General features: G+C 43.7%; 1 protein-coding gene across 1 annotated transcript in view; it reads right to left on the bottom strand.

Annotated features, from left to right (window-relative positions):
• The window catches only part of STK24 (serine/threonine kinase 24), a 77,056-nt gene extending 73,924 nt beyond the window's left edge, over window positions 1-3,132 (bottom strand). The window contains exon 1 of the mRNA XM_077482991.1: window positions 2,856-3,132. Coding sequence (XP_077339117.1) covers window positions 2,856-2,897 — 42 coding nt within the window. The 5' untranslated portion in view covers window positions 2,898-3,132. The remainder of the gene's footprint in view (window positions 1-2,855) is intronic.
• Window positions 3,133-23,738: the final 20,606 nt, after the last annotated feature.

The following is a 23,738-nucleotide window of genomic DNA, read 5'->3' as shown; positions in this document are numbered from 1 at the left end:
GATTTGCCCAGCCAAGATGACGTCACTCCCATGCATGCGCAGGAGCCCATTCATCTTGGTGTTGCCCATTTGTTCACTGGGCTGTGTGTGCGCAGTTTAGCGTACAGGGCAAACAGGAAGGTAACGCCATTTTAATACACGAGAGACATTGGGGTTTATTCACTAAAACTGGAAAGTGCAGAATCTGGTGCATGGTAGCCAATCAGCTTATTCAATTAAGCTTTGACAATAAAACCTGGAAACTGATTGGTTTCTATGCAGACTGGCTCCAGATGTTGCATGCTCCAGGTTTAGATAATCAACCCCATAATTTGTCTCTTCTGGGCAAGAGGAAGGAAGGAGCGCTCTAAAGATGCTGCTTGCAGGATTGTTTTTCCCGTCCCGCAAGCGCACCGCCCCAGTGTGAAAGCACTCAGGCTTTCACACTGGGGCGGCATGGCAAGCAATTTTAAGGCGCTATATTTAGCGCTAAAACGCCTGAAAACTGCCTTAGTGTGAAAGGGGTCTTAGAGAGGACTTTACTTCTGCTTTAAAATCCTACCTGTGGGCCAAATTTTTTTTTTCTTACATAAAGTTCCATTTTAAATGGATGGTAACACCAGGAAGTGGCAGTAGCTTCCAGGTCACATGATCAGGACCGCATCTGATCACAAATAGTAGCTCAGGTGAATACATTAATTGAATATGCTGCGCTAAAAATGATATAGCTTGTAGTGTATACTAAAACTATGTAAAATTAATATAGCTAATAAAATGGATATGATATACACACAAAACCAATTTAAAGTGCCTCGTGCATAACAGAGTTTAAAACCATAAACATAAACAAATAATATATAGAAAAAGTGCTCCTGTGGAATATATAGTGTCCAAATATGTGATCCAATAGTGCAATGACGTTTTAAACAATTTATTTTGCTAAAGCAAAAATCCCCATCTGGGGCACTCACATTTATCAGGTGCGTCAGTGCACCATTCTATGATGAACATGTAGCAGATTATACCAGGGTTGTATGGGGAGGATACGAGCGTCCTCCTTAGCTTACAAGATGCTGTCCTGTATACACTACAATCTATATCATTTTTAGCGCAGCGTATTCAATTAATGTATTTAACTTTGCACGATATATGTGACGTGTTCAACGCTAGCAGCTTTAAGATATTTTATTTATCTTTCACGATACATGTAACCTGCTTAATAACATTAGTCTTTGGGTTATTTAAACATCTAGCATCTAGACAGTGGTGGCTCTCAGGATTTCTAATTTAGTAGCTCAGGTGAGTTCAGATCCCGGTATGAACCCACCTTGCATACATATGTACCCACCACGCTCTGTGTACGCCTACATACTGAGGAGCTCAGGTGAGTACAGATCCCAGTATGAACCCACCTTGCATACATACGTACCTACCAAGCTCTGTGTACGCCTACATACTGAGGAGCTCAGGTGAGTACAGATCCCGGTGTGAACCCACCTTGCATACATATGTACCCACCACGCTCTGTGTACTTCTACATACTGAGGACCTCAGGTGAGTACAAATCCCGGTATGAACCCACCTTGCATACATACGTACCTACCACGCTCTGTGTACGCCTACATACTGAGGAGCTCAGGTGAGTACAGATCCCGGTGTGAACTTACCTTGCATACATACGTACCTACCACGCTCTGTGTACGCCTACATACTGAGGAGCTCAGGTGAGTACAGATCCCGGTGTGAACTTACCTTGCATACATACGTACCTACCACGCTCTGTGTACGCCTACATACTGAGGAGCTCAGGTGAGTACAGATCCCGGTGTGAACTTACCTTGCATACATACGTACCTACCACGCTCTGTGTACGCCTACATACTGAGGAGCTCAGGTGAGTACAGATCCCGGTGTGAACTTACCTTGCATACATACGTACCTACCACGCTCTGTGTACGCCTACATACTGAGGAGCTCAGGTGAGTACAGATCCCGGTGTGAACCCACCTTGCATACATATGTACCCACCACGCTCTGTGTACTTCTACATACTGAGGAGCTCAGGTGAGTACAGATCCCGGTATGAACCCACCTTGCATGCATGCATACCCACCACACTCTGTGTACTCCTACATAAGGATGAGCTCTGGTGTGTTCACACACTCCACGTGCAGAGCCCGCCAGGAAGTCGGCGCAATGTCTCACTGCCTGTGATTAGCGCAGCGCTGCGCCAACTTCCTGCACGTGGAGTGTGCAAACATCATCTCTACTCCTACATACTGAGGAGCTCAGGTGAGTTAAGATCCCGCTATGAACCCACCTTGCATACATATGTACCCACCACACTCTCTGTACTCCTACATACTGAGGAGCGCAGGTGAGTACAGATCTCAGCTTGAGCCTGGCAGGAAGCTGTCACCTGTATGGGCCAATCAGATGTTCACCGCCCCTACATGCCCCATGGTGGGAAATGCCTCTGCCACTTGTGATTGGCCCGTACAGATGACAGCTTCCTGCCAGGCTCAGACTGGGATCTGTACTCACCTGAGCTCCCCAGTATGTAGGAGTACACAGAGTGTGGTGGGCACATATGTGCAGCGGCTGGGTTTTAAGGCCCTTCTGCCCCATATATGTGCTCAGGACTGTGTATTCTCCTGTCATTCACTAGAATAATAGAAGATTGACTTTGAAAGTGAACCCACTGTACTCCTTTAGTAAATGAGGGTGTGACAGGCCCTACAGGGGATGATCAGGATGGGGAGCTGCCCCTCCAATAAGCACACACACATACCGATCTGAGTGTGGACAAAGTTCTGTGCGGGGTAAACCCATGGATGGAGAGCCCCCCTGGTCCCCGCACCCGGATCCCCTCTTACCTGCACCCCAGGCAGGCCGGTGTGCCCCAGGGGGACGCTCATACTGCCGGCCCCGAGATCCACAGCCAGCCCAGAACTCGGATGGCCAGTCCGGGCCCAGGAGGAGGAGGATTGCAGGTCCGGAGTGTGCAGGAAGAGATTTGTGTACGATGATGATTTCCGGCCGGGGGGGGGGATAGTCCGATCAGTGGTGGCCGTGCACGGGTGGGGGGGAGAGATATGTCAGCCTGTGATTTCTCCGATCTCTCCTCCTCTACAGACCAGGAAACAAGAAATGTAAAAAAACAATAACCACCCACCTACCCTCCTCCTCCTCCTCCTCCCGGCTCCTCCTGCCACTGCCGCTCATCATGTCACTGCTGACAGCACGGCATTCACAGGCTGCAACAGGTCTGTGTGCAAAGGGGGGGGGGGTCACATCAGGATCAGGGGACCCCCTTTATCTCATACACATTGCTGTTTACCCACTGCAAAGGGAGCCTCTCAAAGTGCAATGTCACCTAAAGAGAAGTTCTGCACCCCACAACTCCTTTGGAGGTTTTTTTTTATTTTATTTTTTTAGGGTGCAGGTACTTAGATTTGACAGGCACTGCCACTAGAATCTCCTAAATCAACGATTGTCAACCTGTGTGCAGCCTGAGATTTACAGGAGTTTTGAAAACCATTTCAAATTGCTAGCGTTTTCACACCTTGAACATATCGATTAAATGAAACGCTAAATCAATATCGCAAAAGTTAAAAACTAATATATGTAAAATGCATTCTCTGTCGGTCTGTCATTCGTTGGCTCCTTTTCGTAACGCAAGACTTGTGCGAGATCTCGGGAGAACTCGATCGCTCCTAATTATAATAATAGAGACCGTTCACTTCCAACTTATTAGTCGTTGTAGTTCTGCCATTTGTGTCTTTGTGGTTTTGTGAGTTTGGATTTTCAACATTGACTGAAATCAAATTGAAAAAGGGAGAGAGATTGCTTTACCCCCTTCCTGACCAGAGCACTTTTTGCGATTCGGCACTGCGTCGCTTTAACTGACAGTTACGTGGTCGTGCGATGTTGCAGCCAAACAAAATTGACGTCCTTTTTTCCCCACAAATAGAGCTTTCTTTTGGTGATATTTGATCACCTCTGTGGTTTTTATTTTTTGCGCTATATACAAAAAAAAGCGACAATTTTGAAAAAAAAGCAATATTTTTTTCATTTTTGCTATAATATAAAAAAAAGAAAAACGATTTTTTCTCAGTTTAGGCCGATATGTATTCTACATATTTTTGGTAAAAAAAATCACAATAAGCGTATATTGATTGGTTTGCACAAAAGTTATAACGTCTACAAAATAGGGGATATATTTATGGCTTTTTTATTATTCATTTTTTTTATTAGTGATGGCGGCAATCTGCGATTTTTATCCTGACTGCAACATTATGGCACATACATCAGAGACTTTTGACACTATTTTGGGACCATTGTCATTTATACAATGATCAGTTCTATAAAAATGCACTGATTACTGTGTAAATGATACTGGCAGGGAAGGGGTTAAACCCTAGGGGGTGATCAAGGTGTTAAGTGTGTCCTAGGGAGTGATTCTAACTGTGGGGGTGATGGGCTACCACTGACATGACAGCGATCACTGCTCCCAATGACTGGGAGCAGTAGATCTCTGTCATGTCATTAGGCAGAACGGGGAAATGCCTTGTTTACATAGGCATCTCCCCGTTCTGCCGCTCCGTGACACGATCGTGGGCCCCCAACGGACATCAAATCCAGTGGGCAAAGTCACGAACCACAATTTAAAGGGGACATAGCTGTACGCGCATTTGCCCAGCCGTGCCATTATGCGAACATACATTATCATGCGCTGGTCGCATGTGGTTAAAATTGACACTGAAATACGGGCTTGTTTGTTGACTCTGAAGCCTCGCTTCAATCTGATTTGCAATAAAAGCAGGCACATCCTTCACATTAAATTTAAAATTAAAGCGCCATTCCACCCAAAAGTGGAACTTCCGGTTTAAGCACTCCTCGCCCCCCTTACATGCCACAATTGGCATGTCATTTTTTTTGGGGGGGGTGGGTACCTGGTTTTGACAGGTAGTTCCTGTTCCTCTTCCTTCTTCCGCCATCTGGCCGCCTAAGCATCTCTTCCTCTCCCCTTAGGCGGTTCACCCCTCTCTGCAATCCCCTGGGACACGTCACAGGTTCCAGAAGATTCCCTGGCCACTAAGAGAGCACAGTGCGACTCGCGCAGTGCTCACCCAGTTTTGAAGCCACAAGCTCGCACAGCCAGTTGCCCACACTTGCAATGATGGCGCCACCAAGAGTAGGGGGAGAGGAGCGAGGCTCCAAGCGCCCCGCATCGCTGGACTGTGGGATAGGTAAGTGCCTGTTTATTAAAAGTCAGCAGCTACACTTTTTGTAGCTGCTGACTTTTAATAAACTTAAAAGCGAGTGGAACTCCACTTTAAATATATATGTAAAAATAAATAAGTTCTTCAGCATAAAAATTGTTAAATCATTTCAGGTGTGACATGAAAATGTTTAGATCTTTTTGGTGTGCTGCAAAACAAAAAAGTTTGACAAGCACTGTCCTAGACGATCTGAGCTAAAGTTAGCCCCTCCCCCAGTTTTGCAGGTTCTTTCACAAAACGCAGAGCAACTTGTGAAGCCGGAGTCTGGCATCACCGCTGGCTTCCCACAGTAAACATGGCGGCGACAGGGACCAAAAGACTGGAGAAGAACTGGCCCTGGTGTAAGGTTGCCACCTGTCCATGCCACACCCAGACAGTCTAGGTTTTGATTCACAATTTTTGGCAATTCCTTTAATAAAAATAAAAACAATGTCCCCCGATGTAGATCCATCGTCAATCATGACGCTATCACCCCTGGACCCGAAAACATGGCTCTCCCCATGTGAAGGTTTTTAAATAGACAAGGGGCACTGCCGCCCTGCAACATCACCTGGTGGCACTGCCCCTTTTTGACATCACTGACCAGTGCATGCTGGGTCTGTGACGTCACTAGGGAGACAATTACACGTCCAAAGATCCAGCAATGTCCTCACTCGGCCCCGTATGGTTGCCACCTTTTCTGCAAGCCAAATCTAAACACTTTAGCAGAACAGAGCAATTTTTTTTTTTTCACAATAAACACTATATGACCTAGGACAGTGATGGCGAACCTTGGCACCCCAGATGTTTTGGAACTACATTTCCCATGATGCTCGTGCATTGTGCATTGTAGTTGAGCATCATGGGAAATGTAGTTCCAACACATCTGAGGTGCCAAGGTTCGCCATCACTGAGGACATATTTGGGTGCCCCAAGGAGAGTAGTAATGTGGCAAACTGTGGGTGTGGCTAAATTGCTCACTCTTCAGTGATGCCAAACCCGCCCCCAGACAGCCACCTGCAGCTCCCAAAACACAACTGATTTGTGTGTGACTATCTCAATTACTTGGGGAGCCACAACCCAGTCTGAATAATGTGTCTGAAACCCTGACATGGGTGGAAAGGAGACTTCCAGATCCCAATAAGCCTGCAGACTCCCACAACCACCGCCCAGGGTTGTGGGGAAGAGGCTCTTGTCCCCATCAGCATGGGGACAAGGTGCTCCAAAGCACCCCCCCATGTTGAGAACATTTGGCCTGGTATGGTTCAGGAGTGACCTGGTGGGTTGCATGCTCGGATAAGGGTCTAGTATGGATTTTGGGGGTGACCCCACGCCATTTTTTTTAGATTTTGACATAGGGTTCCCCTCAAAATCCATACCAGACCCTAAGGGCCTGGTTTGTATTGGGGGGGATCCCATGCCTTTTTTCTCCCATATTTTTTTTCTTGTCGGCAATCATTTTTTTACATTCTGCTATCAGCAGGAAAGCCCACTGGCAGCTGATGATTCATCGGTTAAGGACATGACGGCCGACTTCCCGGCCCGCTCCTTAACAACCAGCTGTTGTAGGCCTTTGTGGTGCAGTATTAACAAGCCAAAAACACTTGTCAACCGCACTGCAAACACTCATAGGGTGTTTGGGGGAGTGTTTTTAATGCTCAATAAACACTTATAAACTGCACCTATTAATGCGCATTAACGCTATAGATGCGTTTGATAAGAGTCAGTATTTTGAGCGAGCCCAAAAAGTATGGTCAAAGCTCTTTTGGCCATACTTCTCTTCTGGGTCTCAGGTGTGCACTTATTTCTTGCACTCCTGTAACCCAGATTAGCCCGCTGCCGGCAGATGTTGCAGAGCCGGTCTAGACTCTGCAAGGATCCCAACTTTAAAGCGGTAATAATCTCTGACAATAAAAATTAAGAATTGCTGCCCCCGGGTGGTTTAAATCATAGTGTGCTATTATGCTAGCCTAGCACATTTTGACAGACTTAGCTTAAAACAAAGCCCTCCAGTGGTGCACTGTCACTACTGTTGGCGCTTCCTCTTCACCTGGTCTTCTTTACAGATTTGTGTTCTCCTGCTAATTGAATGCGATGTGCATGCCCACCTTGGCACATGGGTGCCTATATGGAGCATCTTGAAGAGTGCTGAAGAGTGCCCAGGGCAGCTGGGAATAGGCTGATGCCTGGAGACATTGCAGTAAGTCAGTTCTGCTTGTTGTAAAGGTACTTGTGGTGCCCGGTGGTGCTTTACAGCCTGAAAAGTACAGACTGCTGGTTTCGGCTTTAAGTCCCTTATCTCTGTATTGTCTGGAAGTTTGGAGTTATTTTTTTTATCACTTTTTGGGTATTCTATGCCCTAACCCTCTCTCCTTGGGTTTATTGTGGTTTAATAAACTCTTTATATGTACTGAAGTGACTGTTTCCCTATTTCTTCCACTCAGAAAAGACTCAAGGATTCCACCCGGAGGTTTGAAATGCTGGCCACCTGGTGATCCTCCAACACTTCCCATGGGTGAGATGGTGCTACTTATTATCACATAATCAAAGAGCAAAAAAAAAAAGAATCTCTTACCAGAGAGTGCCGATGTCACCTGTAATGAGCCGACGATGACAATGACGATGACACCTTGTCATGATCAATTTTATAGTCATTGGTGTTTTAAGGATTAATAAAAATGTTTTAAATGCATCTGTCATACACAACATTCATTGTGATTATAGCCATTTTGATTATAGCCATACTGATTCATTAGCAGCGTACAGGGCTCCCTAGCAACGCCATCATTTTATATTATTTTTACATAACTTTTATTTTACATCATATTTTACATAATTACATTTAAAAATTACATTACTAAATATTTACCTGATATTTTGCGTAATAACTGTGTATAAGAAAAGAACTTCTATGAAGTGTAAAGTGCTGGCAGCCGGCAGTCTATGCCACTACAGGCAAGTCCTGGGCCAATCTGACTGGCAAACCTCTGTCTTCTCCTGCCTGCCGCAGCACCCATACCAGGGGCGCCATTAAAAAGTAATACTAAAGGCTTGCGTGTGTTATTTTTTTTTATATCAAACATGTTATACTTACCTCTTAGCTACTTAGCCCGGATCCTCTTCTTCTCAGGTGCACCCATAGCAAGCTGCTTGTTATGGGGGCACTCGTGCAAGGGAAGCTGCATGCAGACAGGTTTTTACCTTACAGCATAGAATGCAAAACCCTTCTGCCTTTAGAACCACTTTAAGGCCCCATACAGCTTACCTGACAGGAATTTCTGTCAGTTGGTCTTTCAGTATTGTTGGTCTTTGGAAGGTTCAGACTGTACAAATAACCCTCCTATCCTCCAGCATTGGTATTCTTTGGAAGGTAACACTATAGTAATAAACCCCTCAGCTTTGGTGGCCACTGGTATGCTCTAGCTGTAATAATGTCACCTCCGTAGAAACTGGTGATTTGTGGTAGGCTCAGGTTGTTATAGTACACCCCCACCCCAGGAGGTCAGTGCCACGTTCAGGCTGTAAAATGTAATCCTTCCTCCAACATTGGCATTCAGTGTTTCTTACATGAGCACATACTACTACGCTGCTGCCTCTCTCAATGTTGCCTGAAACTATACTTCAACTGTTTAGTGGAGATCACACCACATGACAGTTGCAGCTGCTTTTAGTGCCAGATGCTGGAACATATGGAGCACATATACATATATATTAAAATGTATGGTGGCATAGTGGATTATGTATGTATTTACATGCATACACACATAAAGAAATCTTTGGTGGCTTTCAGATACATACAGTGCTTTGAAAAAGTATTCATACTCCTTGAAATTTTCCACATTTTGTCAGGTTACAACCAAAAACATAAATGTATTTTATTGGGATTTTATGTGATAGACCAACTCAAAGTGGAACATAATTGTGAAGTGGAAGGAAAATGATAAATGGTTTTCAAAATGTATTTACATTTGTATTCAGCCCCCCCCCTTCCCCCCATAGTCAATACTTTGTAGAACCACCTTTTGCTGCAATTACAGCTGAAAGTCTTTTTGAGTATGTCTCTAGCAGCTTTGTACATCAAGAGAGTGGCATTTTTGCCCATTCTTCTTTGCAAAATAGCTCAAGCTCTGTCAGATTGGATGGAGATTGTCTGTGAACAGCAGTTTTCAAGTCTTGCCACAGATTCTCAATAGGATTTAGGTCTGGACACATGAATATGCTTTGATCTAAACCGTTCTATTGTAGCTTTGGCTGTATGTTTTTGGTCGTTGTCCTGCTGGAAGGTGATCCTCCACCCCAGTCTCAAGTTTTTGCAGACTCTAACAGGTTTTCTTCTAAGATTGCCCTGTATTTGGCTTCATCCATCTTCCCATTAACTCTGACCAGCTTCCCTGTCCCTGCTGAAGAAAAGCATCCCCACAACATGATGCTGCCACCACCATGTTTCATGGTGGGGATGGTGTGTTCAGGGTGATATGCAGTTTTCCACCATACATAGCGTTTTGCTTTTAGGCAAAAAAGTAAAATTTTGGTCTCATCTGAACAGAGCACCTTCTTCCACACATTTTCTGTGTGCTCCACATGGCTTCTTGCAAACTGCAAATGGGACATCTTATGGCTTTCTTTCAACAATGGCTTTCTTCTTGCTATTCTTCCATAAAGGCCAGATTTGTGGAGTGCACGACTAATAGTTGTCCTGTGGACAGATTCTCCCACCTGAGCTGTGGATCTCTGTAGCTCCTCCAGAGTTACGGTGGGAATTGTCTGCTTCTCTGTTGAATGCTCTCCTTGTCCTGCCTGTCAGTTTAGGTGGACGGCCATGTCTTGTTAGGTTTGCAGTTGTGCCATACTCTTTATCATTTTCAGATGATGGATTGAACAGTGCTCCGTGAGATTTTTATTTATATAACCTAACCCTGCTTTAAACTTCTCCACAACTTTATCCCTGACCTGTCTGGTGTGTTCCCTGGCCTTTATGATGCTGTTTGTTCAGTAAGGCTCTCTAACAAAGGTCTGAGGGCTCCACAGAACAGCTGTATTGATACTGAGATTAAATTACACACAGGTGGACTCTATTTACTAATTAGGTGACCTCTGAAAGCAATTTGGTTCCAATAGATTTTAGTTAAGGGTATCACATTAAAGGGGGCTGAATACAAATGCAGCACACACTTTGCAGATATTTATTTGGAAAACCATTTATTATTTTCCTTCCACTTCACAATGATGTGCCAATTTGTGTTGGTCTATCACATAAAATCCCAATAAAATACATTTACATTTTTGGTTGTAACATGACAAAATGTGGAAAATTTCAAGGGGTATGAATACTTTTTCAAGGTACTGTATGTAGCGGCCAAAACCCGTTGCAGGGCGGCCTTGACTTAATGGTCTTAACAGTTACCTTCTCGTGGCCTGCTCTTCCACGTCTAGGGGTACCCAGGGTTGATACCCAACGATTTGAACACTGACACAGATGAAGTCCTTATTTTGCATCAAGAACCTTAGGGAATATAGGGCACAGGTGAAGAACTCAGGCACCTTGAACTGCAGGTCTAGTACAGTCTCTATTTCCACCCAGAGAGTAGCCACTCGCAGCTGGGTACTTCGAGGCTGAACAGATCTCTAGCCAGAGATCATGGCAGTCAGCATGTTGACTCAAACTTGATCAATCAACTAAGGGTGAAAAGGAACCTTTTTCCGGCGTACCTGGAACGTTTCCCGTCTCCTCAATGGTACTGGAAAAGTGTGAATTCGCCAATGTCCTTCCCGACTCAGTAAGCAGGCACTTCTCAGGATGCCACTTGCCAGCCCTCCTCCGAAGAGTCCTCCCCTGGTCACTTCCATGAGCTGTGGTGTCCCTCCAAGCCGAGAGCACACCCGGGCACTTTGAATCCTCCCTCAGTTACTGTGCCTCGGACCAGCTGGGTCCGAGACTCGGGAACAGACGGATCCCTACCCCAGACCAGACGGGTCTACCAGGGGCCATTAACAGGAACATGTTACGGGATGTCGAACACCTCACAGGGCCACCCCAGTCCTGGAACCAGACCAGACCCCACTGTCTCACGAACACCTCTCCCAAACCATGTGGCCCACACCGCTTAAGTACTCCCTTCCCAGACTCCTCAGTGGGCCCCGGCACTCCTACTGATTGGCTCCAAGAAGGCCGATACCCAAACATCCAACCAGACCTGGTTCTGGCCTGTCATGTGCACCTCACCGTCCACATGACCAGGCAGAACTTCTAAACACAGCCTGGCCAGACTGGTGTTAAAGCCCACCTACATAATCAACCCTCAGAACCTTTATTGTTCTGAGGCAAAAACTAAATTTACATGCGTATGACATTTTGTCCAAAATGTCATCCGCTACATGTACAACTACGAAACTTTGAGGATACAACAAACCCGTTGGCTGTGAAAGCAGATGTTGAACGGTCCCCCACTGTATCACGTACCTGGTAGCGGAGCCTGATATGATGAGGAAGGCCTCTCTTACATCTCTGGCTGATAGTGTAGACCAGCCTTTCTCAACCTTTTCAACACAGAGGAACCCTTGAAATAGTTCTCGGGGTCTCGAGGAACCCCTGCTAAAAATGAGAAATCTACATCTCATGATACATTAGTGTGATGGTCAGTGAGAGGAATGGTCCTTACACTTGTGGTCATTGGGAAGAATTACCCCCTTACAGATAGATAAAAAGATCCATGCTGTGAGTGGGAACTTATCTGAGAGGCAGAAATTGCCCAATGCTGAAGGAACCCCTAGTAACCTCTGGAGGAACCCTGGTTGAGAATCACTGGTGTAGACAGTGCAGAGCAGAGTAGCACCAGATTAGATCTATAATGGGTCCATCCCTGCTTCTACTTTTGCTATTTTGGGTTGAATGTTTGGATATTTATGCAGTTTTTTGTCATTTGTGTTATTTTTTTATTGTTTTCTTTTCCTTATGTCTTTTTTGCCTAAGGCTGTCTAGATAGTCTAATCAGACTGGTAAAATTATTTTGTCCAATTTTTGTATTCATATGCCTTTACAACCTATTGAGATTGTGTGGATCTCTCTTTATATGCACTTTGTATGTAAAGTGAATGGTGGTGAGTGTCAATGAGGCAAGTGTACACTGAGGACACTGGGTGGCTGTAAATTAATATGTTAGTTCAAGGTTGGACCCTCCTTGCTCTGAAGAAATGCTTCAGCAAGCAGGCAAACAGGCAGGCAGCTGGTGCTGGCAACAGCAGGCAGAGTAGCAAGGTTAGACAGGCCAGGTAATACACAGACAGGATGGATCGATACAGGGCACAGACAGGAACGTGGTCAGGAGACAAACCAGTTCTGGAACCAATAAGTGTAACAGGAGCCAAACGAGCATACAGTAGCAGAGGTCAGGGGACAAGCCAAAGTTGATGCAGGTGGAGTTCAGAGAATGGTCAAGACAAGCCAGGTCAGCATCTGGAAGCATGATACAGGTTTGCAGGAGGCTGAAGACAAAGCAGCATTGATCCTGAGCACTGGTTGAGTTTAAATAGTCTGTTTGGTGCCATCATCTGTCGCAGATGCACGCAAGTGGCGAGAATGCATGACGGCTTATGTGCGCACACTAGTTCGCATATGTATTAGCCAATGCCTAATTCTTGTGAACAGGAAAGGGAATAAGTTTTAGCCTGTGCACAGAGGTTCGTCCAGAGTATTTATTTTGTTTCTGGTGTTCTGGCAGATAGTGTCCTGCCATCATATAGTGTCCGCTCCGTACTGTGCATGCGCAGTACGGGGCAGAAGAAGCTTCGGAAAATCTGAAGCTGAACGGCGCCTGCGCCGTGAGTGGAGGTGGTAGCCCCACCATCCAAGCGGACATAGGGTTGTGAAAATTAGAGGGCCCCTCGCGGGCGAGCTTCGCTCGCCACGCTTCGGGCTCGGCCTCGCTACGCTCGGCTCTTTTATATTCCTACTCTATGTCCACTTGGATGGTGGGGATAGAACCTAGACTCACGGCGCAGGCGCCGTTCATCCTCGGCTATTTTCGGAATCTGCGTTGCTGTGTACTGCGCATGCGCAGTACACAGCGGACACTATCCGATGGGGGACCTTATATGATAGGACACCGGCTTGTGCATCCTGACACACTGTCCCAATCTTATCTCTCTTATACCAGCTTCTATACCCTGCTCCAACATTAACCTTAGAATACAGTATATGATATGCCGGGAGGTGCAGATAGATACATCCATCTCAGTGGAGGACTGGCAAGGTATCTGCTCTGCCACTGCGGTCCCCTCAACACCTTAGCATTAGAAAATCTACATAAAGTTTTTTTGTTGTAACTTAACCAGTAGTCACATATCAATATATGTTCCTGATTACTCATATCTCGGTTTTTGGGGCTGTAGACAAGATGAAACTATGCTGCACATATGGTGGTCGTGTCCTAAAGCACAAAAGCTCTGGCTTAGGGTATAGGGTATCTAATAAACACAGTCTTAAATTGCAACCTACTCAAAGATCCTGATAAGGCATTGGTGGAAAATTAATTCCAGACATCCAGTGTAATACAGCAAGGATGATTTGATTTATTTTTAGTGCTGCCAAACAAACCATGGCCCATTCCTAGAAAACACCCACATTGGGATTCATAGAGATCAAAGCCAGATTAAATGGCACAATAATTAATGTAGTGAACATACTGTTATAGATACTTTCTAATTCAGGTATAACAATGCAGGCACCGTAACTGCTATTTCAGAAATTACCTTTCTTTAATTTTTTTACAGAAGGTGTGTGCCAGAGGAACTTCCTGTACCCCTGAATGGCCAGCCAAAGGAAGAAAACTGGCCACGCAAGATTAGATCAACTTCTGTGTTTTGCATTTTATGCTGTTGTCTGGTTTAGACTCTATTTTACCACGCTCCTATACTCAAAGGAAAAAACAGATGTAAGATACAGGTTGCATGCAGGAACACAGAGTCACTGTGGACAGACTGGTAGACAACGAGAGTACAGAGAACACAGCTGTGGACATCTGGCGGTATGCTATCACCACTTCCCAATTAGGTGGCACTATATCTCAGATATTGATGATCTATATAGATCCCGGGCAACAACTTTAGCCAAACTTAAGACTATATGAGTATGCTCTTGAGTATGCTACATAATACCTATAGTGTGTAATGTCACACCTTAGCTCAAACACATCCAATACATGTTTTTAAGATACTTTGAATCAGATACAGACAACAAGCCCTGAAGGAGCGTCCTATGCCGTGAAAACATGTTGACAGTTTCTGTATGATACGCGCTGCAGTATCTTTTTTTTTTGTGCAGACTCACATTTGCCTTTATCGTGTTGATATGCTATCTTGCATGTATTAATAAAAAATTTTTTTTATATATCTGTAAAAGAATTGATATGTATTTTATTTTTTATACATTTTATTACCTATGGGAATAACCGTTTAAAAGCCCCCACATATTACTATATATTTTCTTTTTTGCACTATATATTGGGCTGGTGTTCCCTTGGGTTTGAGCCCCATGGTCTAACATACCCTCCCTTTGTATTGCTAAAGAGTACACACTGGAAGGCACAGGGAGATGTTTGCAAACAGTCACTAGGTACAAGAGGGGTCCAACTACAGGATCACTATAAATATTGGCTAAGCTAAAACACTAAGAGTGTAGGGGTCCCTTGAAATCTTCCCAAGAAGTCAGGGACACAAGGAGTCTTGGGGTCACAAGAAACATTTTCAGGAAGTCATGGACACAAGGAAGAACTAGGGTTACACTAGAAATCTTCTCCACTAAGAATCACAGGGTACACTAGGGAACATCTTGGCCACCATTGGGGGACTTAACATTAACTGTTGCTCAGGCAAAGCCTGGGTGAATGAGCCCAGATTAAATAGAAGGAGAGATGGTCTGGCTGGGCTAAGCAAGTAGCTTTAATCAACAACAGGCGGTTAACCAGTCTCGAACACAAGTCTTGTGAGATAAAAGATTACAGCAGAACCTTGCAAATTAAAGCTATGTAATTACATGTACCAGCATGCCTACTGGTCTTTGGGAATAGAGGTGACAGATCTGCAGTAAAGCTGCACTTGCGATCTCTGAGGAACTTTTTTACTGCTTTTTTCTGAGGAACTTTTTTACTAACTTTATACTGGCTTTTGAAATCTATAAATGCAGCAATTTAGAAATTGGATGACAGGTTTAGACATGGGAAACACTTTTTGAAAGACAATAAGTGCACTTTGTATACAACTATATTTATCAGACCAAAATTAGTTAATGGTAACTGTAAGCCCTTGTACACACGGTCGGAGATTCAGACGGAATGTGTCCTATCAGACTGTTTTGTCGGATATTCCGACTGTGTGTGGTCTCCATCGCACTGCTTCCATCGGAATATCCGACGGACCAACTTTTCCAACTTGCCGGTAAAATTTTCCGTCAAAATGCTCCGATCGGACATACTCTGATCATGTGTAGCCTACTCCGACGGACAAAGTGCCACACATGCGCAGATCAAATTCCTAGACCAAAGCTATTGGCTACTAGCCTGAACGTAGTCCCGTCATAACGAAATAACATCATCACGTTATGTACAATCGGATTTTCCGACAACTTTGTCCGACCATGTGTATGCAACATTACTTCCGGACCTCTTCCGGAATTAATCCGTCGGAATTACTTCGACGGATTTGGCTGTCGGAATCTCCGACCGTGTGTACAAGGGCTAATACGGGCGTGACAGCCACAGGATATGCTCTAGGCCAAGCTACAACGGTTTGCAGCCCTACAACTCTGCAGGAAAAGCGAATGCGGATCTGAGGACTTCACCATGGATCATTAACACACAGATGAGCCTTTTATTTCCCGTTTCCTGTAAGTGTGACCTTATACTGTGTCATTAAAGTTGTCTTTAATACTACACTCAGGTGGCACTTTCTTCTCTACCTTCTTCAGACTAAAATTAGGGACAAATGAGGAATAAAGAGGGCTAGAGGGACTTTGTTCTAAATCAGGGACAGTCCCTCAAATCAGGGATAGTTGGGAGCTATGTATACCAGACTCTCATCTAGGATAAGAACAAAGCAGCTGGGAGCTATCATTTACTGACAATTTAAACAGCATATTTTTAAATGTCAACTTTGCTGTGGTAGGTTGTATACATGCTATAGATGCACCACCTCACAAGCAAGTTAAGGGCACCCTCCATAATTGTTATTTAAAGGAATTTAGCATTTCTAATGTTTTTTTTTGTAAGCATTGTTAGGCCTCATGCACTTTAGAGACAGAAAAAAAGCCACTGCCAGCTCAATCAGGAGCAGCAGTATTTTATCATAGAAAAATTTGTTGATGTGCCTAAACGCGCATTAACTAAATTATGATTCTGGCTCAAGACTTTTCGCCTTCATGCATTCTATGAAGGTAAAAAAACTTCTGTGTGCAGCAGCTCCCCCAGCCCCCCCCCCCCAATACTTACCTGAGCCCCCTCTCAATCCAGCAATGTGCACGAGAGCCTCTACGCTCCCTGGTCTCTCCCTCTTCATTAGTTGAGACAGCAGTGGTAGCTATTGGCTCCCGCTACTGTCAATCACAGCAAGTGAGCCAATGAGGAGTGAACAGGGGTGGGGCCAAGCACAGAGCAGGTAAGTATACCATGTTTGTTATTTATGTAGCACAACCCCGTAGAGACTGCTGATGAACTTGGATCCCCCACAGTCAGGCACACCGAATCTTCACAAGCACCCAGAGTCTGAGAACAGTCCATGACTGTGTTTTTGTTATATTATTAGAGGGTTAATAACTTGGATAGGGATGGGAGGTTATGGGATGCCCACTTGACTTCAGCACAACTTCAGTAAACTTCAGGGACATCTTCCTATACACAGTCTCCTTCACTCTCCTTCTGCACATTCACTTGTTAGCTCCAGCTGAATCACTCTGATTTATCTGACATGCTCGCCACCTGTGACAGATGATGGCACCAACCAGTGCTCAGGATCAGTGCTGCTTTGTCTTCAGCCTCCTATGAACCTGTATCCTGCTTCCAGTTGCTGACACGGCTTGTCTTGACCATTCTCTGAACTCCACCTGCATAAACTTTGGCTTGTCCCCTGACCTCCGCTTCTGATTTATCTAACGGACTCCAAGTCAGATTAGCAATATCCTATTACAGGCAGGAACTCGCAGACACTTTTTGTGTAGCACAGGTGCAGTGAAACAGCATGTAACTTCTCCCCTGTGGCCACTGATCCAAGCACTACCTCTTCAGGCTCTGCCAACCCACCTGGCTGCAGCTGCCCATTTCATTAGCCCTCCAGGCTAACTCTCCACACCAGTCCTCCAGACTGACTCTTCACCAGCCCACCTGGCTTACTCTCCACACCAGTTCTCCAGACTGACTCTTCCCCAGCCTACCTGGCTGACTCTCAGGAGATCTCTAGGGAAAGGCTGACGACCGCTGCCTTCAAGGGAGACTGGCTACATGTGGCAGTCTCCCCCCGTTTGTGAGTCCCTACAGGGTTGACCTACTCACTCTGTCCTCTCTTGCTCTCCTGCCTCCAGGAAACCTCCTGAGGGTTTTTGGCGGGGTCCTTCCAGCACCCAAGCCCCAGCCTGAGGCAGGACACCCCTCCCAGACTAGGGGGTTCGCCTCAAGGGCCACCAACAGCCTCTTCAACACTGTATCTCCAGCTTCCACCTGACTGCCCCCGCTGGCATGGCACAGGTCTATTTATGGAGTGGCCTCACCCCCTGCCAGCCTACCTCTGAGGATTGGCTGAGGCTTCATAAATATTCAAGGCAGCGCCTCCTAACCTCCACCCACTAATTCTAGAACATTCTCCAACCTTCTAGACCAGGGGAAGGCACCAAAGAACTGCCAGAATGAGTCACCCAGCCCTGGACTTTAGTAAACCCTGACCCAGATTCCATAGCTCTGGCTTTGGCCTGAGCTAAACTATAATTTTTCTACTCTCACTTCTAGCACACACTAGGGGGTGCTACATTTTAAAACAAACCTTTAATGTCCCTTTAAAGCAAGTATACGGATTATCTAGTTTTTAGTTACTCCTTAGATCAGGGTTTCTCAACCAGGGTTCCTCCAATGGTTGCTAGGGGTTCCTTGAGCAATGACCAATTTTTGCCTCCCAGATAAGTTACCAATGATCTTTTTAGCTATCTGTAGGGTGGGGATTCTTCCAGAAGACCGCAGATGTAAGAAGCACTCTTCCACTGACCATCACACCAATGTATCATGAGTTGTAGATATAGACATTTTTAATAGGGGTTCCCTGAGACCGAAAGGTTATTTCAAGGGTTCCTCCATGTTGAAAAGATTGAGAAAGTGTGCCTTAGATTTTTATATGTCTTTGCAGTCTGTAGTTTTAACCAGCAGAATTTTGAAACACATTTCAAATATGCTATATAGTATATCCTACTATATACAGTAGATAACAGTTTATACATGAATATATTAATATTTGATTTGCAGAAATCAGATTTTCACTAGCAATTGATGAAACCTTGGCGTTTTGTAATTGTGAGGTTTTTCTAATCATTTGCTTCATGCTAGTGTTAGTGACCTGTCTGCATTATACTTCCTTTGTCTGATTAGTGCCGAAGCTGACCATTAATCATTGGCTAATAGCTTCCTGTCTGTGATCATATAGTTCATAGTTAGACATTCATAATCTTCTATACTTAATAGGAGCTTTGCAAATTGTAGAGAGGAAAAAATAATTATAGCAGATAAGATCATTATTCTCAGTATTATACTTGAAGCAGAAATACAGCCAAATAGCTAAATACACTGTTTAATCTCAGTACATATATGGGTTGTTTTTAGTTGCAACAGTTTTGTAATTTTGTTTATTCTCTAACACCAGGTCCACAAGTGCCCAACTGAAAACAGCAAAGCATAGATTACAAAACCTGGTTGTGTAATGAAGACATTGCAATTTTTAGTTATAACTATGTACCATGAGCTCCACCTATACTGGCTATACCATAACTTCCTGTGTATGTTTTACAGATTTGTATTGCACTGTTCTTTTGAAAGAAGAAAGCTATAACTGTGAAGGCTTGTTGGTTAAACTGTATATCAACCCTAGCAATAAACTTCCATTACTTTTGTCCCTTTTGCTCTATAAAATACATAATTAAAAGTGTTATTTTTAAATATCTGTTGGATAAGTGCAAACAAAATACCAATTGATCTTGTTAGTTAAAGCTGAACTTCAATTTTTTAAACTTTCCATCTATTAAATCTTCTGCCCTTGTTTTAACTTTGGATAGTAAAACATTTTTTTTTTATGCGAGTAAATACCTTATACAGCCCACTTCCTGTTTCTTGTCTGGGAAAAAAAAGCCTAGGCTTATGACATCGTGCACAGCTCTCTCTCGTGAGAGTTTGCCAGGAAGGTATGGGATATGAGTCATAAAAGGGCCAATGAGAGCTGCACAGCTGGGGGTGTGCCTCTGTGTGTCTGTGTAAATCCAAGAAGTGATATGGCAGCAGCTGCCCACAGTTAAAATGGATGCAGCCAGACTCAGTGGATGGAGATTTCTGCAGCATTTGGCAAGTACAGAATGACAGTATGTATAAAATAATATACAAAGTGGTTGGAGGGAAGCTTCAGAATGGCAAAGATGTTTTGATTACAAATTATGTGAGCAGACGGTAGTTCCTCTTTTAAGAGCCCGATCAGGATCAGCCCTGTTAGTTCTAATCTCGGGCTACAGAAAAATTACTATGCTGTGGAAAGGAGAAGAGGAAGAACGGTTCAGTAATGTATCAAAGGACAGCAAGGCAGGGCTGACACGATTTCTTGCAATTTCAGTGCATAAACTAATGTATTGTCAGCCCACAAAAGAAAATTTAGTGGGGACAGTAAAAGAAGGGGAGGATCAGAGATGACAGGATTAAACAGCTTTTTTACACAATGCGCAGGAGTAAACCCTTAGGTTCCACAGTAAGTATAACAAGCATGCTTTACTGCATATAAAGACTGATTTTACTGTTGTGAGTTTAGTAACACTTTAAGGGTATGGCAGGGGGCGAGTGACCTGTGGAATGTTGAATATACAGTTTACATGCACAAAACATGTCTCCTCTACCTAGTCTCCAGAAGGAAGGCATAAAAAAACTACAGATGAGTTTTCCATGTTTATTCATTCATGGACACTGGGCAAGCTACAAGCAACCAAAAAAATGTAATCAAAGATCATAGCCCCTGTGTAGTACATGCTGTTCTTCTTCTTCACTGCTTATATCCTCCTTGGACTTGCCAACACAAATACAGTTGGGAGCTGGTATAAAACATGGACCGTGACACATTGTTTATAAACACTGCTGAGACATGAGTTTGATTCAAATTCAAATTGTTACTTTTCTATCTACTCTTTTTAATGCTTCTGCAGATCAAAAAGATGAGCCTCAATCTGCAAATGATGTTGATTAATGCAACCCGACAAGTAAATAAAAAAGTTTTTTTTTTCTCGGAAATACAGTTTGTTCCAATGCCTTATTAACCCTTAAGGCTCGTAGACACGGTACGATTGTTAGCCGACCAAGCTTCTGATTTTTGTGAAAAGGGTGTGTGCCAGGATCTTGGCTTGCATACTAACGGTATGCAAATTGTCGTTTGACAAACACGAACGTAGTGACATACTACAAGACTATGAAGAGGAAGTTCATTTCTCAAGCTCCACCCGTTGGGCTCCTTCTGCTAATTTCATGTTAGTAAAAGTTTGGTGAGTGTTGATTTGTGCTTTTCAGTTCATGCTTTTCAGTTTGTTTCTGAGCGGCCATTCGTCAACTAGCCATGTTGCGTAATCGGAGGAGAGAACGTGTGATTATTGGGCTAGGAGTTATTGCTTTGACCCAAGTCCAGTCCAGGAACAGGAGGAGGAGGAGTTCTTGGACCAAACATTGGTTACTTAGTCGTGACCATTTCATATGTCATATGCCATCGCTGCGGGAGCTCCAGGAGAATAATCAGTATCATTTTCAGAATTATCTCTAGATGACGGATCCCTGCTTTCACCACCTCTTGGCATTGGTGACCCTCTATATTAAGAAGCAGGACACATGTAGGAGGCTTTCTATCACTCCAGAGCAAAGGCTCATAGCCACCTTGCGGTACTTGGCGATGGGGAGAAGTCTCCAGGACCTCATGTTTACTACTGGGATCTCCCCCCAGGCTGTGGGAGTCATAATTCCAGAGACCTGCTCAGCCATCATTCAAGCCCTACAGAAGGACTATATTAGGGAAAGTTTTTACCTTTTAAGATCACATTCTATGTTTGCTAATGGATTTTATGAATTTGTTGATTACATAATTATTAATATTTACTATGCTTTGAACATCCTCTTTGTCCTCATGCATGCTGTAAGCTGTTCCTACTCCCTTTTTGGCCTACATGCATATTTTCTTTCAATAACCTCCCCAGCATGCTATACTGGGCCCATACACACCTAGCCTGGTAACTTAACAATGTTTTTTGTCGCTTACCCTAAACAACCGCTAAAATGTGTACAAATGTTATTGGTGTCCTCAAATCTGGTCAGGGTGCAAGAGGCCATTTTTTTGGGGCCCAAATTCATTTGGAACCCTCCCTCCCCCTCCAAAAATGCTAAGTCAACAGATCCAAATACTCTGTCTGTTGACATAGAAAAACCCATAAAACAATCCCTCTTTTGTGTTCAAATTTCTGTATAAATTCCCCAAACCAAGTAGTGCAAGGGCCTGCCCGATTACCTATAAATTGAAACTTCTCAAGTTTTTGTTACCTATTATATTGATTGGTTAAATCATAATGTCAAAATATGCTGCAATTTGGACAGTGTGTATCCAGGTTTGTAGATTATGACACTTTTTACCTGTTCACTGGGCTGCCAATAATTTAAGTAAGGGGTGAGGGGCTGTAAATTAGTACATTTTTCATTTTTACTTTCAATATGTTTTATTCAATTTTAGAAGAAATGATACAGAGAATAAAAAAGATCTTTACATCAATCCAACAGTAATGGCCCAAAACACAGTGCAAGACCCCACATTAGTGAAGATTAAAGAGCACATAAGAGCCCAGGGAATTCTCTGGTGCCTAAAGGTCACTAACAGCCAAGAAAATCGCCCAAAGATCATATAACTAATGCACAGTATCCACCTTTCTTTATATAATAACCCTCAATATGGTAAAACCGGGGCCAAAGAAAAAGGGAAAGGACCAGAGAAGAATGATAAAACAAAAAGAGAGAAAAGATATAAGGGCAGTGAGGCTTCAGAGACAGTACCTAAAAAGGATGAGAGTACCCAAATTGCCACCAAAATCATAAATCAATGTGCATATAGTAGGCCCATGGCCTCCAAATTTTCTCAAAATGCTTCTGAAAGTCCTGTATAATGCTAGCGAGTTTCTCATGGGTCATAACCCAGGAGACATTCTGCTGTACCTGAGAGGCATGGACATAAGTCTTTTTCCAACATCTGGCAATGGTTAGTGTAGCTGCTAAGAGGATACAAACCTTCTGAAGTGGTTCACTTAGTAAGGCTACTCTAGGGGATAATGAGATGGAGACTCCTGTCATCTGCCTCAGGAGGGCAAATACCTTGTTCCAAAAAAAAAAACAATTTGGGGGCATTCCCATCAGATATGGCCCATAGTTCACTGCTTTTGACAACCTCGAAAACACAAAGTTGAGGAGCTTGAATGGAGTTCCACTAGATGGGCAGTAACCAAGAGTCATCTGGTGGGAGCTTTTAAATTCACTTCAATTAAAGACACAATCAAAATGCTCTATTTTTCATTTTTATTAATTTTGTTTGTACATTTTTTAGTGTTGCAAAAAAGGTCTTTGCAATACTGGTGACCAAAATTATAAGTTTAATGTAATTTTAAACAGGCCAAGTTTTAGATTAAAATATATATTTTATACCTACAGTAACACTATTTTAACTAACACAAATCAAATAGAAAAAAGTGCATCTTTTAGTATAGCAGAACAATAAAAGAAAGCCTTGCTTTCTTTTGTCAAAAATAAATGACATTAGTATTGTATGTATCACTTTGTAATTTTAAGCAATAACCAAATTATTGGTGAATAAACAGGCCCATAACAGAAATGTGAAAATTGCTCTGGTCTATAGAGGGTGTGAAAGCTGAAGTCGTAGATCCTGCAAGTACAGAAAAATACCTGTCGATCTGCCAGAAAAGCACTCAATTCTAAAGCCATGTTGTAGAGTGACAACACACAACTTTTTTTGTGGACTGTTATCAGCACAAGACAAATATTTTTTGATAAATTACCCAACCACTCTGTAGGCAGGTCAGGGGGGAGGCACCACCCTGTGGCCTACTTAATATAGTTGCCCCTTTAAATCCTTCCAGGAAGGAGGGTGATTTCACTTCCTGCCTGTCAGGATCTCTTCTAGTGTGGAAGGAGTTATTTAGAGAGTAGAGAGCCCTGGCTATTGGAAGGATTGCCATGAAGA

Source organism: Lithobates pipiens, unplaced genomic scaffold (assembly GCF_037356315.1).
Source record: "Lithobates pipiens isolate NorthernLeopardFrog02 unplaced genomic scaffold, aLitPip1_a1.2 Scaffold_16, whole genome shotgun sequence".
NCBI lineage: Eukaryota > Metazoa > Chordata > Amphibia > Anura > Ranidae > Lithobates > Lithobates pipiens.
Note: the sequence above shows the minus strand (reverse complement) of the source record. Positions and strands in the feature narration are given on the sequence as shown.